This window comes from Myxocyprinus asiaticus, chromosome 21 (assembly GCF_019703515.2).
Source record: "Myxocyprinus asiaticus isolate MX2 ecotype Aquarium Trade chromosome 21, UBuf_Myxa_2, whole genome shotgun sequence".
Lineage (NCBI taxonomy): Eukaryota > Metazoa > Chordata > Actinopteri > Cypriniformes > Catostomidae > Myxocyprinus > Myxocyprinus asiaticus.
In genome coordinates this window covers 46,409,075-46,424,246 of record NC_059364.1, presented here as the reverse complement: position 1 = coordinate 46,424,246, position 15,172 = coordinate 46,409,075, and the positions used below count along the sequence as shown (strand labels likewise).

Here is a 15,172-nt window from a genome sequence, read left to right as displayed (position 1 = left end):
ACACAATTTTTTTTTTATTATTATATCAATATGTCAAATGTTAATATGAATAAGTTGTCTCTCTCCACATGGAATGTGAATTGGTTGGGGCACCCCATAGAAAGAAGGAAGGTTATTACTTTTCTTAAACGTAAGAAATATGATACAATGTTTCTTCAAGAAACACATCTCTCCCCGCAGGAAAATGAAAAATTTGGGAAGATATGGGGTGGACATGTTTTCTTTAGTGTTGGCTCAAGTAAGAGCAAGGGAGTCATTATATTGATTAATAAACATTTACAATTCAAATTTCTCAAACAGATTAAAGATAAATTAGGAAGAGTAATTATTGTTTTAGCTGAAATTCAAGGGCAAAGTCTGATTTTGGCTAATATTTACGCACCTATCGTTGATGATCAGGGCTTTTTTATAGATCTTGAAGGGATGTTGCAAACCGCTGGCACCCCTCATGATATAATATTGGGAGGAGACTTTAATCTTTTGATGGATTCAGTCCTTGATCATAGTGAAGCCAAAATGTGTAAACCTCCTAGAGCAACGTTGACGCTTCACAGGATGTGTAAAAATCTTGGTCTTTTGGATATTTGGAGTCTTTTGAACCCATCCGGTAGGGACTATACATTTTTTTCATCAGTCCATAAGATTTATTCTAGAATAGATTTTTTTTTTATATCCAAATCCCTTATTTCATCTGTTGTTGATTGCTCAATTGGAAACATTTTAGTCTCAGATCACGCCCTGGTGAGTTTAGAGGTGATGCCACATATAGAGAAAAATAAATCATATAGTTGGCGCCTTAATGTGTCCCTTTTACAAAATCCTGATTTCCAACAAATGTTAAAGACTGAAATCAATGTTTATATGGAGACCAACTGGTCCTCAGTATACTCTGTGGGCGTGGTTTGGGAGGCACTTAAGGCGGTTCTTAGGGGCCGGATCATACAGTATGCCTCATTCATCAAAAAATCCAAAGCACAAGAACTTGTGGAGTTGGAAGGAAATATTAAAAGTGCCGAGGCAGAGCTGAACCGCCGAATGTCATCTGATGGCCTCAGAGAATTAACCCGTTTGAAATATAGATATAATACTATTTTGTCGCGGAAAGTGGAGTTTTGGTTATTCAGGGCAAGACAGTCATACTTTGAGTCGGGTGAAAAAGCAGGGAAGCTTTTGGCTAGATATATAAAGCAGAGAGAGTCTTTTTCATTCCCTCAGTGAAATCTGCTGTTGGTGAAATATTTACCTCAGCCATTGATATTAATAATGCCTTTAAAGAATTCTATATTGATCTTTATAGTTCCACGTCTTCATCTACTGATGAAGATATTAGAAACTTTGTGGAACCATTAGATCTTCCTAGACTGACAACTGAGCTAAAAAAAACTCTCTTGATTCTGAGATAACCTTGGAGGAGCTTAACGAGGTAATTAAGTCCCTACCTACTGGCAAGGCTCCGGGGCCAGATGGTTTTGCCGCAGAATTTTTTAGATCCTATGCTACAGAATTGGCCCCACTTTTGTTAGAGGTTTATACAGAATCATTAAAGAATGGAAAGCTTCCTCCAACCATGACACAAGCCCGGATCAGTCTGCAATCTCCGGTCGCTGCCATCTCACTTGACGCCGAAAAGGCATTTGCTATGGTAGAATGGGATTATCTTTTTAAGATTTTGGAAATGTATGGGTTCGGGAGTACATTTATTGGTTGGATTAAGTTACTTTATAAACACCCTGTAGCAGCGGTACAAACAAATGGATTAATTTCAGATTATTTTACTCTGGATAGGGGCACTCGACAGGGTTGCCCTCTTTCCCCATTATTGTTCTGTCTTGCCCTGGAACCATTAGCAGCTGCGATAAGAAAGGAGGATGATTTTCCAGGGGTGGTGGCGGGAGGTGTGGCGCATAAGCTTCTGCTTTATGCAGATGACATTTTATTATTTGTCTCTGAACCTACTAGATCTATGCCTTGCCTCCACAGAATTATTAATTCCTTTTCCAAGTTCTCAGAATACAAAGTCAATTGGTCTAAATCCGAAGCTTTGGCGCTGACAGCATACTGCCCAGAAACGGCTTTCCAGCCGGGCGCTTTCCAGTGGCCCAAACAGGGCATTAAGTATTTGGGGATTTTATTCCCAGCAAATTTGTCTGATTTAGTTAGAGTTAATTTTGACCCTTTAATAAAAAGGTTTTCGAGCGATGTCAGCAGGTGGGCTTCATTACATTTATCGATGATTGGGAAGGTTAATGTTATTAAAATGAATTGTATTCCAAAATTCAACTACCTGCTTCAGTCTCTCCCTGTAGATGTCCCCCTCTCTTATTTCAAGCAATTTGATAGCATAGCGAAGTCCTTTATTTGGAATGGTAAGCGCCCCAGGTTAAATTTCAATAAGTTACATAGGCCAATTGACAGAGGAGGGCTAGGCCTACCCAAGATTTTGTTTTATCATTATGCGTTCAGTCTTAGACATTTGGCTCATTGGTCACTTCCACCTGAGAGGGCCCCTCCCTGGTTTTGTATTGAAAAGGAAGCTCTTGCCCCTGTCTCGCCACTGCATAGCCTTTAGATTAAACTAGCCGGAGAGGTTAAGTCGCATCCCGTTATTTTGCATTTGCACTCGATATGGACAAAAGTGTCCAGAGTGTTTAATTCTGATATTTATTTAAATGTTGCCTCGAGCATATGGCAGAACCCTAAACTATGTATTAATAAGTCCCCTTTCTGCTGGTCAGAGTGGATTGTGAGGGGGGTTAATGCACTTGGTGACCTATATGAGGGTGGAGTATTGAGATCTTTCGAAAATTTGGTTCAACATTTTGGCATTCCCAGATCTCAGTTTTATAAGTATTTACAGCTTCGCCACCTACTCTGCACTATTTTTGGGAGTGGCACGCACCCCCCTAAAGCGGCAGGTGCTTTGGGAGAGGCGAGTACTGCTTTTGAAAAGGTCATGAAGCATCAGTGTATTACTCCCTACTAATTAAGAGTCTGGGGGATGAAGCCTTGACTTCTCTCAAGAGAGTATGGGAAAAAGATTTGAATTTGGTATTGGAGGATGGAGTGTGGACTAAGATTCTTAAAAATGTCAAGTCTGTATCTAGAGATGCAAGGGTTCGCCGGTTATGCAATTTAAGATTTTACATAGATTTTATTGGACCCCCTCTAGATTATATAGGCTTGGTCTTAAAGACACACCCACTTGCTGGCGATGCCAGTCAGAAGTTGGAGACACTACCCATGTCTTTTGGGGGTGTGTTAAGATCCAGGAGTTTTGGTTGAGGGTTCAGAGGTATTTGTGCGACGTTTTGAACACTCAGGTTTTGCTTTGTCCCAGACTCTGTATTTTGGGTGATGGAGCGGTCATGCATTTAGGGGACAATCATATAAAAAATTGGGTTCTGACCAGTCTCATGATCGGCAGGCAAGTAATTTTAAGGGGCTGGAAGTCAAGTGGAGCACCCTCTTTTTCGGAGTGGTGTGTGGAAATGGGGATGGTAGCTGCATTTGAAGAGGCAGTAAGTAGAAGGCTGGGGTTGAGGGACTTATTTGCTAAAAAATGGGGCAAATATTTAGTTTTTTGGGGGGAATCTCGGGGAGGGGATGTGGAGAGTGTAGTTTAATCATGTATGTTTATTATTTTATTTATTTTTGTATGTATGTGTGTGTATATATATATATATATATATATATATATATATATATATATAAAATATATTTTATGTAAGTGTATGTATGTGTATCTGTGTATGTATGTATATGTATGTGTATATATGTATATGTGTATGTGTATATGTGTATATGTGTATGTGTATATGTGTGTATATATATATATATATTTATTTTATTTTTTTGGATTGTGTGTGTTTTATGTGGGACCACAGGGGTGTTCGTTAGGGGTCAGGGTGGGATTGTATTAGTAGGGTTTAAATGTAAAATGTTGATTCATTATATATGTGTTGAGTTTTTTTCATTGTCATATGCACATGAATCAATAAAAATGTTAATTACAAAAAAAAAACATCAAATCAAATCACTTTTATTGTCACACAACCATATACACAAGTGCAATAGTGTGTGAAATTCTTGGGTGCAGTTCCGAGCAACACAGTAGTCGTGACAGTGATGAGACATATACCAATTTACAATAAACATCAGATTTACACAACACAATATACAAATAATAACATACAATATAAAGTATACAATACACACAATATAGAATACACATTATACAATAAAAATAGTATATACAGTATATATAAAATATACAGTAGGTTGTATTGTACTGTATTGACATTCAGGCTGTCGGTTGATAGTAAGTTGCCAGTGTGTTGTTAAGAGAGAATATAATTTATGACAGTCCGGTGTGAGATATAGGAGTAATAAGAGTAATAAAGTGCAGTGCTGATGTATTTTGATCATGAGAGATCAAGAGTTCAAAAGTCTGATTGCTTGAGGGATGAAGCTGTCATGTAGTCGGCTGGTGCGGGTCCTGATGCTGCGATACCACCTGCCTGATGGTAGCAGTGAGAACAGCCCATGGCTCGGGTGGCTGGAGTCTCTGATGATCCTCCGAGCTTTTTTCACACACCGCCTGGTATATATGTCCTGGAGGGAGGGAAGCTCACCTCCGATGATGTGTCTGGCAGTTCACACCACACTTTGCAGGGCTTTGTGGTTGTGGGCGGTGCTATTTCCGTACCAGGCGGAGATGCAGCCAGTCAGGATGCTCTCTACAGTGCTGGTGTAGAACCGTGTGAGGATGTGGCGGTTCATTCCAAACTTCCTCAGCCTTCTCAGGAAGAAGAGGCGCTGATGAGCCTTCTTCACAACGGCCTCAGTGTGGACCAACCATGTGAGTTCCTCAGTGATGTGGACACCCAGGAACTTGAAGCTGCTGATGCTCTGGTGCTCCATTGATGGTGATGGGGCTTTGTTCTCTTTCTCTTCTCCTGAAGTCCACCACAAGCTTGTTTGTCTTACTGACATTGAGGGAGAGGTTGTGCTCCTGACACCAGTGTGTCAGAATGTGCACCTCCTCTCTGTAGGCTGTTTCATCATTGTCAGTGTGATAACTGACAACGATGAAACAGCCTACAGACCACCGTCGTATCATCAGCAAACTTAATGATGGCATTGGAGCTGTGTGTTGCAACACAGTCATGAGTGTACAAGGAATACAGGAGTGGGCTGAGAACATAGCCCTGCGGGGCTCCAGTGTTGAGGGTCAGTGATGAGGAGATGTTGCTGCCCATTCTAACCACCTAGCATCTGCTTGACAGGAAGTCCAGGATCCAGCTGCACAGTGAGCTGTTTAAGCCAAGAGCCCGGAGTTTCTCATCAAGCCTGGAGGGCACTATGGTGTTGAAAGCTGAGATGTAGTCTACAAACAGCATTCTCACATTCTCACAAGTGTTCTTTTTTTCCAGGTGGGAGAGAGCAGTGTGTATTGTAGATGCAATGGCATCATCAGTGGAGCGGTTGTTGCGGTAAGCAAACTGCAATGGGTCCAGTGATGGAGGCAGCACAGAGCAGATGTAATCTCTGATTAGTCTCTCAAAGCATTTGCTGATGATGGGGGTCAGAGCAACAGGACGCCAGTCATTTAAGCAAGTTATTTTTGATTGTTTTGGAACAGGCACAATGGTGGACGTTTTAAAGCATGTGGGGACTACAGACAAAGAGAGGAAAAGGTTGAAAATGTCCGTAAAAACACCAGCCAGTTGGTTCACACGCTCTGATGCAGCCCGGAATGCCGTCTGGACCCGCGGCTTTGCGAATATTCACCCGTCGGAAGGATCGGGTTACATCCGCTACAGAAACGGAGAGTGAACTAACCTCTGTAGCTTCGGCCGCGAGAGCTCTCTCCGCGAGGGCAGTGTTATTTCCCTCAAAACGAGCATAAAAAGTATTTAGCTCATCCGGGAGAGAGGCAGCAGAGTTCATGGCGGAGTTTTTATTTCCTTTAAAGTCCGTGATGATGTTAACTCCCTGCCACATGCTTCTAGAGTTGGTGGTGTTAAACTGTCCTTCAATCTTGTTCCTGTACTGACATTTTGCTGTTCTGATTTTTCGGAGGGCATAACTGGCTTGTTTATGCTCCTCCGCGTTCCCGGAATTAAAAGCGGAGGTCCGCGCATCAAGTGCCGCGCGAACATCGCTATTAATCCAAGGTTTCAGGTTCGGGTAGATCCGTATTGTTTTGGTCGGAACAACGTCCTCTACGCACTTTCTGATGAAACACGTTACGCTATCAGCTCGATGTCGTCATCAGAGGCGGACCGGAACATCTCCCTGTCCTCATGATCAAAACAGTCTTGTAGCGTAGAGTCTGATTGGTCCGACCAACACTGGATCGTTCTGAGGGTGGGTGCTTCCTATTTCAGTTTCTTCCTGTAAGCGGGCAGAAGCAGAATGGAAGAGTGGTCCGATTTGCCAAATGGTGGGCGGGGGAGGGATTTGTAGCCATCCCGGAAGGGAGAGTAGCAATGGTCCAAAACCCGGTCCCCTCGTGTGTTAAAACTAATGTGTTGGTGGTATTTTGGTGCGACTGATTTGAGATTGGCTTTGTTAAAGTCCCCGGTCACAATGAACGTGGCCTCAGGGTGCGCGGTTTCCTGCTCATTTATAATCCCATACAGTTCCTTGAGTGCCCGGTCTGTGTCGGCTTGTGGCGGGATGTACACAGCAGTGATAATGACCGCTGTGAATTCCCTCGGTAGCCAGAATGGTCGACACAGAAGCATGAGAAATTCCAGATCAGGAGAGCAGAGTAGACTTGATAGAATGTACGTTCCTCTGATCACACCAGGATTTGTTGATCATAAAACATACACCACCACCTCTGCTTTTACCTGAGAGGTCTTTTGCTCGGTCCGCTCGGTGCACGGAGAACCCTATGGGTTCAAAGGCGGAGTCTGGAACCTCCGCAGACATCCAAGTCTCTGTAAGGCAGATAATGCAGCAGTCCCTCGTCTCTCGTTGGAAAGAGATCCGCGCTCTCAGCACGCAGAGCTTGTTGTCCAGTGACTGAACATTTGCCAGTAGAATACTGGGTAGTGGGGGTCGATGTGCGCGACGTCTTACTCTGATGAGAACACCGGCTCTGTTTCCCCTTTTGTGTTTCCGCGGCCGGGCTGCCCAGACAAAGGGCTCCGCTGGTGTGTTTGTAAACAGCGGGTCGGCACTGAGGAATTTGAAGTCCGGTTTACGGTGTGTAATTGCAGAACCAATGTCCAAAAGTGTTTGTCTGTTATTGACAATAAGGCAGACAACATCCTAGACAAAAAACATAAGAATTGTAAACAAAACAATCAAAAAACTACAATGTTGTGTCGGAGCTTGCAACGCAGCAGCCATACTCTGCGCCATCTTGAGTCCAGTAGTCACTTTAGAACTAGTGTCACGGCTTGGGCTGTTTCTAACAAGTTATTGGATAAACAAGGATGTATGTGTGTGTGTGTGTGTGTGTGAATGAGTGAGTGAGTAAGAGAGAGAGAGAGAGAGAGAGAGAGAGAGAGAGAGAGAGAGAGAGAGAGAGCGTGTGCAATCACCTGTTGCCACTCCCAAGCAGAGATGCTGTCAGCTTTCTGAAGATCAGTTTCTCAGTGAAAAAGTAGTTGTGCAAGCGGGGTGTTTCTCCCTATTTCACGGTAGCCGGTGCACAAAAGTCTTTCACTATAGAAACCGCAACCGAAATCTCCTCCACCTTTTAAACAGCACGTCCTCTCCAATGTGGAAAGTCCGGTAAGAGGTAATCGCCTTGAGTTGTGTAATTAATCAGTGTGTTGTGTCTCTCAGCTGTGATGAGCCTTAATGCTGAAGTTGTTCGTTTAAAGCGGTTTAAAGCTATTTCCTAGCTTCACGGAATACAAGCGATCACGGAGTGCTGTTGTATGTAAACACTGACTGATGCGGATTCACTTCACATCACTTAACTGGCTCATATTACACACAAAAATGATCTTTTGCCACCACCTGCTGGCTAATATATGTAAAAAAATAAATAAAAAAAAAAAAACATATAAAAAGAGACACATACAGTAGCTCTTAACACATATGTACTGCTTTCACTTTAGTTTAGAACGGCACGAACAAAAGCGGAGTGATACACACAGTGAAGCGTCCGAGTGCTGATGGTGCGAGACCATCAGTGTTCATGGAACGTCTCTCGTCCAATCAGATTCGAGGACCGGAACTAACTGTTGTGTGTGCGTGCGTGCGTGCGTGTGCGCGCGCATACGTACCTACACACACACACAGGCTTACAGTTTTTATTGTAATAAAGTAACAGTACAGTAACAAAAAAATCAAAAGGGCATGTGCTTAACTGTCATAAAACTAATGTCACAGTGCAAATAATCTTAATGGTCCAAAAAACAGGCTTAATTTTTTTTAAATGCATATGATATGATTTTTTCCCCCCTTCTTGATTTTGGAGTGAAATATGACCTGGGCATATTTTTATCAGATTCACACACTGGAAGTATGGAAGTAGTAGTATACTCTAGAAGTGTGAATTGAATATCTCACCTCCTTCATAATCTTGATGGCCTCCACTCTATGCTGAGGAGGAGGATAGAGCAGAATACGGTGGTACAAGGACTGCAGCACTGGCTTCATGGACTCCACGCAGCCCACCAGACGAACTAACTCTGCTGCCACATAGCAGATGGTGCGGACCACTGGGCCGATCATGGCAGGAGTACTCGAAGAGCAGCCAGACCCTCGGCCTTGATCTAAAACCGTTGTCCCTGATGCCAAGTCTGAGTCCTGAGATGAACCGCCATGAGCAGATGTGATGCTTTTATCACTCGCAGGGTTTCCCATAGTCACCACCAGGGTTGGACATAACTGCTTCCTGTGTGTTGACAGTTCACACTGATGACATAACTGCAATGTGCTCCTCTCAGAACCATGTAATCCCTTTGTAATGAGACCGAATTAACACAAATTGAAATTTTACAATCACAATATAAGTATTACCATGTTTTTTGGAAAAGGTAACATGGTGATACAGTTTTTTTGAATATATACTGTATCATGGTATTACTATATTGTTTGAACATACTTTGGTAATACCATGGTATGTTTTGAAGTACCCTGGAACATCAAGTAAATACCGTTGTAAAGGGCTGTCACGATTAAGAAAAATTTACCATGAAACCCAATGTGAATAAATCAATTAAATGAAAGTGACATGAACAAAATAGACAATTTAACACTTGTGATTAACTTACATTACAATTACATTCAATTGTAATTTTGTTCATGTCAATTTCATATTGAATATGGACTCATATGATTCAATAATTTTTTCCTTTAAGGCTTTGTAAAAAAAAAAATATCAAGAGACAGAAAGGCATGAATAATATCATTTATAATGTATCCCTTTTTTGGTCCACTTTCCATTCACATTGTTTTGTTTTTGTTTTTTGGATCCCAACCTCAATATTAGATTATGGTAATATAATATTGGTTATTATTAGTATTATTATATTGAAGAATATATATACTGGTGGCCAAAAGTTTGGAATAATGTACAGATTTTGCTGTTTTGGAAGGAAATTGGTACTTTAATTCACCAAAGTGGCATTCAACTGATCACAAATTATAGTCAGGACATTACTGATGTAAAAAACAGCACCATCACTATTTGAAAAAAGTCATTTTTTATCAAATCTAGACAGGCCCCATTTCCAGCAGCCATCACTCCAACACCTTATCCTTGAGTAATCATGATAAATTGATCATTTGATACTAGAAAATCACTTTCCATTATATCAAACACAGGTGAAAGCTATTTGGTTCATTAAATGAAGCTTAATATTGTGTTTGTTTTTGAGTTGCCACAGTATGCAATAGACTGGCATGTCTTAAGGTCAATATTAAGTCAATATTATACATTTCTCTAGAAACTCATCAGTCAATCATTGTTTTGAGGAATGAAGGCTATACAATGCTTGAAATTGCCAAAACAAACTGAAGATTTCACACAAAGGTGTACACTACAGTCTTCAAAGACAAAGGACAACTGGCTCTAACAAGGACAGAAAGAGATGTGGAAGGCCAGATGTACAACTAAACAAGAGGATAAGTACATCAGAGTCTCTAGTTTGAGAAATAGACACCTCACATGTCCTCAGCTGACAGCTTCATTGAATTCTACCCACTCAACACCAGTTTCATGTACAACAGTAAAGAGAAGACTCAGTGGTGCAGGACTTATGGGAAGAATTGCAAAAAACAAACAAAAAAAAAAAACACTTTTGAAACAGAAAAACAAAAAGAAATGGTTAGAGTGGGCAAAGAAACACAGACATTGGACAACAGATAACTGGAAAAGAGTGTTATGGATCTTAACCCCATTGAGCTTTTGTGGGATCAGCTAGACTGTAAGGTGCGTGAGAAGTGCCCGACAAGACAGCCACATCTATGGCAAGTGCTACAGGAAGCGTAGGGGGAAATGTCACCTGAGTATCTGGACAAACTGATAGCTAGAATGCCAAGGAACTGCAAAGCTGTCATTGCTGCACGTAGAGGATTTTTTGATGAGAAAACTTTGAAGTAGTTTAAATTGTAATAGTAATTTTTCATGTTATTAATGTCCTGACTATACTTTGTGATCAGTTGAATGCCACTTTGGTGAATAAAAGTACTAATTTCTTTCCATAAGAGCAAAATCTGTACATTATTCCAAACTTTTGGCCGCCAGTGTGTGTGTGTATGTATGTGTGTATAATATATATATTATATATATATATATATATATATATATATATATATATATATATATATATATATATATATATATATATATATACACACACACACACACACATACTTACATACATACATACATACACATACACACACACACAGTTGTGCTCAAAAGTTTGCATACCCTTGGAGAATTGGTAATATATGTACCATTTTTAAAGAAAACATGAGTGAGCAGGCAAAACATATTTCTTTTATTTCTTATGGGATTCATATTCAACTGTAGGTTATAACAGAATGGCACAATCATAAAACAAAACATGGCAACAAAGAAAAAATGAAATGACCCCTGTTCAAAAGTCTGCATACCCTTAGTTCTTAATACTGTGTATTGCCCCCTTTAGCATCAATGACAGCATGCAGTCTTTTGTAATAGTTGTCTATGAGGCCCCAAATTCTTGCAGGTGGGTATAGCGGCACATTCGTCTTAGCAAAATGCCTCCAGGTCATGCAAAGTCTTTGGTCGTCTTGCATGAACCGCACGTTTGAAATCTCCCCAGAGTGGCTCGATGATGTTAAGGTCAGGAGACTGTGATGGCCACTCCAGAACCTTCATCTTTTTCTGCTGTAACCACTGGAGGGTCAACTTGGCCTTGTGCTTAGGGTCACTGTCATGCTGGAGAGTCCAAAAGCGTCCCATGCGCAGCTTTCTTGCAGAAGAATGCAAATTGTCTGCCAGTATTTTCTGATAACATTCATCTTGCCATCAATTTTCACAAGATTCCCCATGCCTTTAGAGCTCACACACCCCAAAACCTCAGTGAGCCACCACCATGCTTCACAGTGGAGATGGTTTTCTTTTCACTATAGGTCTTGTTGACCCCTCTCCGAACATAGTGCTTATGGTTGTGACCATAAAGCTCTATTTTGGTCTCGTCACTCCAAATTACACTGTGCATGAAGCTGTGAGGCGTGTCAAGGTGTTGTCGGGCATATTGTAACCGGGCTTTTTTGTGGCATTGGCGCAGTAAAGGCTTCTTTCTGGCAACTCGACCATGCAGCTCATTTTTGTGCATGTATCGTCGTATTGTGCTCCTTGAAACAACCACACCGTCTTTTTCCAGAGCAGCCTGTATTTCTCCTGAGGTTACCTGTGGGTTTTTCTTTGTATCCCGAACAATTCTTCTGGCAGTTGTGGCTGAAATCGTTCTTGGTCTACCTGACCTTGGCTTGATATCAAGAGATCCCCAAATTTTCCACTTCTTAATAAGTGATTAAACAGTACTGACTGGCATTTTCAAAGCTTTGGATATCTTTTTATATCCTTTTCCATCTTTATAAATTTCCATTACCTTGTTACACAGGTCTTTTGACAGTTCTTTTCTGCTCCCCATGGCTCAGTATCTAGCCTGCTCAGTGCATCCACGTGAGAGCTAACAAACTCATTGAATATTTATACACATACACTAACTGCAATTTAAAAAGCCACAGGTGTGGGAAATTAACCTTTAATTGCCATTTAAACCTGTGTGTGTCACCTTGTGTGTCTGTAACAAGGCCAAACATTCAAAAGGTATGTAAACTTTTGATGTAAAAAGGAGCCAAACAACTATGTGAAAATAAATGGCTTCATATGATCACTATCCTTAAATAAAAGACAGTTTTTTTGCACGATCAGTTATATTTTCAAAATCAATGTCAAAATTTCACAATTTCTGCCAGGGTATGCAAACATTTGAGCACAACTGTATATATATATATATATATATATATATATATATATATATATTTTCTCTCAATCTCAAACAAATCACAACAAGACTACTATGCTATAATCGTTAAAGGCTTCCCTTTGTATATTAATTTGGTAAGTACCGTGATATCAAAGTATTACCATTTGATACCATCCCTGTACCATGGTACCACTCCAGTACTTTTTTGTAATAGTTAGTCCTCTTTTTTTTCCTCCCCTTTTCTCCCCAATTTGGACTGCCCAATTCCCAATGCGCTCTAAGTCCTCATGGTGGTGTAGTGACTCGCCTCAATCCGGGTGGTGGAGGATGAATCTCAGTTGCCTCCGCGTCTGAGACCGTCAGTCCATGCATCTTATCACGTGGCTTGTTGAGCGCGTTACCGTGGAGACACAGCATGTGTGGAGGCTTCACGCTATTCTCTGAGGCATCCACGACCACGCACAACTCACCACGCGCCCCACGGAAAGAGAGAACCACACATTATAGCGAACACGACGAGGTTAACCCATGTGACTCTACCCTCCCTAGCAACCGGGCCAATTTGGATGCTTAGGATACCTGGCTGGAGTCACTCAGCACACCCTGGATTCGAACTCGCGACTCCAGGGGCAGCGTCTTTACTCGCTGAGCTACCCAGGCCCTCTGTTAATCCTCTTTAATATTGTAATTGTAAATTGTTTTTTTACATATTCATGAATTTCATCCCAAATATAGCAGATGCAATTCTGAGGTCACACCAAATTAAAACAGCTGTTCAATACATTAGATGTGTATTAACTAAAACAGAATACTCTGTAATAGCACAGCATTTAAACAATGATGTATGACAAAGATCTGTATTGATATATTCCCCAATTAAAGCACTTGACTTGTCAAGAGAATGTAGACGTGTCTCACCAGATGAGGTCAGTGAAATGACGCTGTAGGTGCATTGTGGGAGGACAGCTGCTCAACATAGACAGGATACACTCCAGATATAAGAGCTGCAGCAACTGCTGTTCACTAAACACAAACAAATACACAGATTATCCCTCTGATAATAAAACAGTGATAGAACAGTATGAGTCTTGAACCAATATTGACAATACATTTTGGCCTTTTCTGAAGAAATGTGAGTGGTGTTTGCCCGTGTAAAACCCGCCGCCATTATGCTAGGAAGGTGTGGGTTGTTGCATTGCTATGTGGTTGCTGGCAAGGTTGTTCTAGGTGGTTGCTAGGTTGCTTACAGACCCAAGTCAAAAGTGCCCACCCCCCAGGTCTCTTTGATAATTTGGTCCCTAGATATGGTTTGAGTCCCTCCTTCAATGTAAATCTATGGGATTTTTCACCTAAAGTCAGTTTGCTTAGAAAAGTAACAGCACACCTCTTCTCCACAAGCTGCATGATTTGAGGTATCAGTCATGTCTATTATACAACCGGTGCAGGACGATTTACATTCCAAAGTATAAAACTTAGGGTTAGGGGTTTGTTTAAATTAATACCCAAAATGGTAATATCGATACTTGCCTTATCAAACGCCACTAATAACAGTTGATGACATACTGTAGATGTAATGCTTACTTTGAGACAGATTCCAGTTTGTCGCAGAATACAGTGAGCACCATCACAACATCTTCATACAGTGAATCAGTTGTGGGAGAGATATCTGAAAACACATTTATACATATATACAGTGGTGTGAAAAAGTGTTTGCCCCCTTCCTGATTTCTTATTGTTTTGCATGTTTGTCACACTTAAATGTTTCAGATCATCAAACAAGTTTAAATATTAGTCAAAGATAACACAAGTAAACACAAAATGCAGTTTTTAAATGAAGGTTGTTATTATTAAGGGAAAACAAAATCCAAACCTACATGGCCCTGTGTGAAAAAGTGATTGCCCCCTAAACCTAATAACTGGTTGGGTCACCCTTAGCAGCAACAACTGAAATCAAGCATTTGCGATAACTTGCAATGAGTCTTTTACAGCGCTGTGGAGGAATTTTGGCCCACTCATCTTTGCAGAATTGTTGTAATTCAGCCACATTGGAGGGTTTTCGAGCATGAACTGCCTTTTTAAGGTCATGCCACAGCATCTCAATAGGATTCAGGTCAGGACTTTGACTAGGCCACACCAAAGTCTTCATTTTGTTTTTCTTCAGCCATTCAGAGGTGGACTTGCTGGTGTGTTTTGGATCATTGTCCTGCTGCAGAATCCAAGTTCGCTTCAGCTTGAGGTCACGAACAGATGGCCGGACATTCTCCTTCAGGATTTTTTGGTAGACAGCAGAATTCATGGTTCCATTTATCACAGCAAGTCTTCCAGGTCCTGAAGCAGCAAAACAGCCCCAGACCATCACACTACCACCACCATATTTTACTGTTGGTATGATGTTCTTTTTCTGAAATGCGGTGTTACTTTTACGCCAGATGTAATGGGACACACACCTTCCAAAAAGTTCAACTTTTGTCTCGTCAGTCCACAGAGTATTTTCCCAAAAGTCTTGGGGATCATCAAGATGTTTTCTGGCAAAAATGAGACGAGCCTTCATGTTCTTTTTGCTCAGCAGTGGTTTTCGTCTTGGAACTCTGCCATGCAGGCCATTTTTGCCCAGTCTCTTTCTTATGGTGGAGTCATGAACACTGACCGTAACTGAGGCAAGTGAGGCCTGCAGTTCTTTGGATGTTGTTGTGGGGTCTTTTGTGACCTCTTGGATG

The 15,172-nt window shown here is 41.2% G+C and overlaps 1 protein-coding gene across 7 annotated transcripts in view; it reads right to left on the bottom strand.

Annotated features, from left to right (window-relative positions):
- Nucleotides 1-15,172, bottom strand: part of LOC127411718 (brefeldin A-inhibited guanine nucleotide-exchange protein 3-like) — a 154,935-nt gene that overhangs the window by 106,738 nt on the left and 33,025 nt on the right. For 5 of the 7 annotated variants that reach the window (XR_007892330.1, XM_051647414.1, XM_051647415.1 and 2 more), the window contains 3 exons: nucleotides 14,037-14,121; nucleotides 13,374-13,478; nucleotides 8,536-8,863 (listed from right to left, as the gene is read on the bottom strand). Coding sequence is in view for 5 of the 7 variants with exons in the window: in XM_051647414.1 (XP_051503374.1) it covers nucleotides 8,536-8,863; nucleotides 13,374-13,478; nucleotides 14,037-14,121 (518 nt within the window). In the remaining 2 variants the exon portion in view is untranslated. Of the gene's footprint in view, nucleotides 1-8,535; nucleotides 8,864-12,758; nucleotides 12,962-13,373; nucleotides 13,479-14,036; nucleotides 14,122-15,172 lie in introns of those variants that run through there. The other 2 variants (XM_051647418.1, XM_051647419.1) reach the window with 2 other exon arrangements.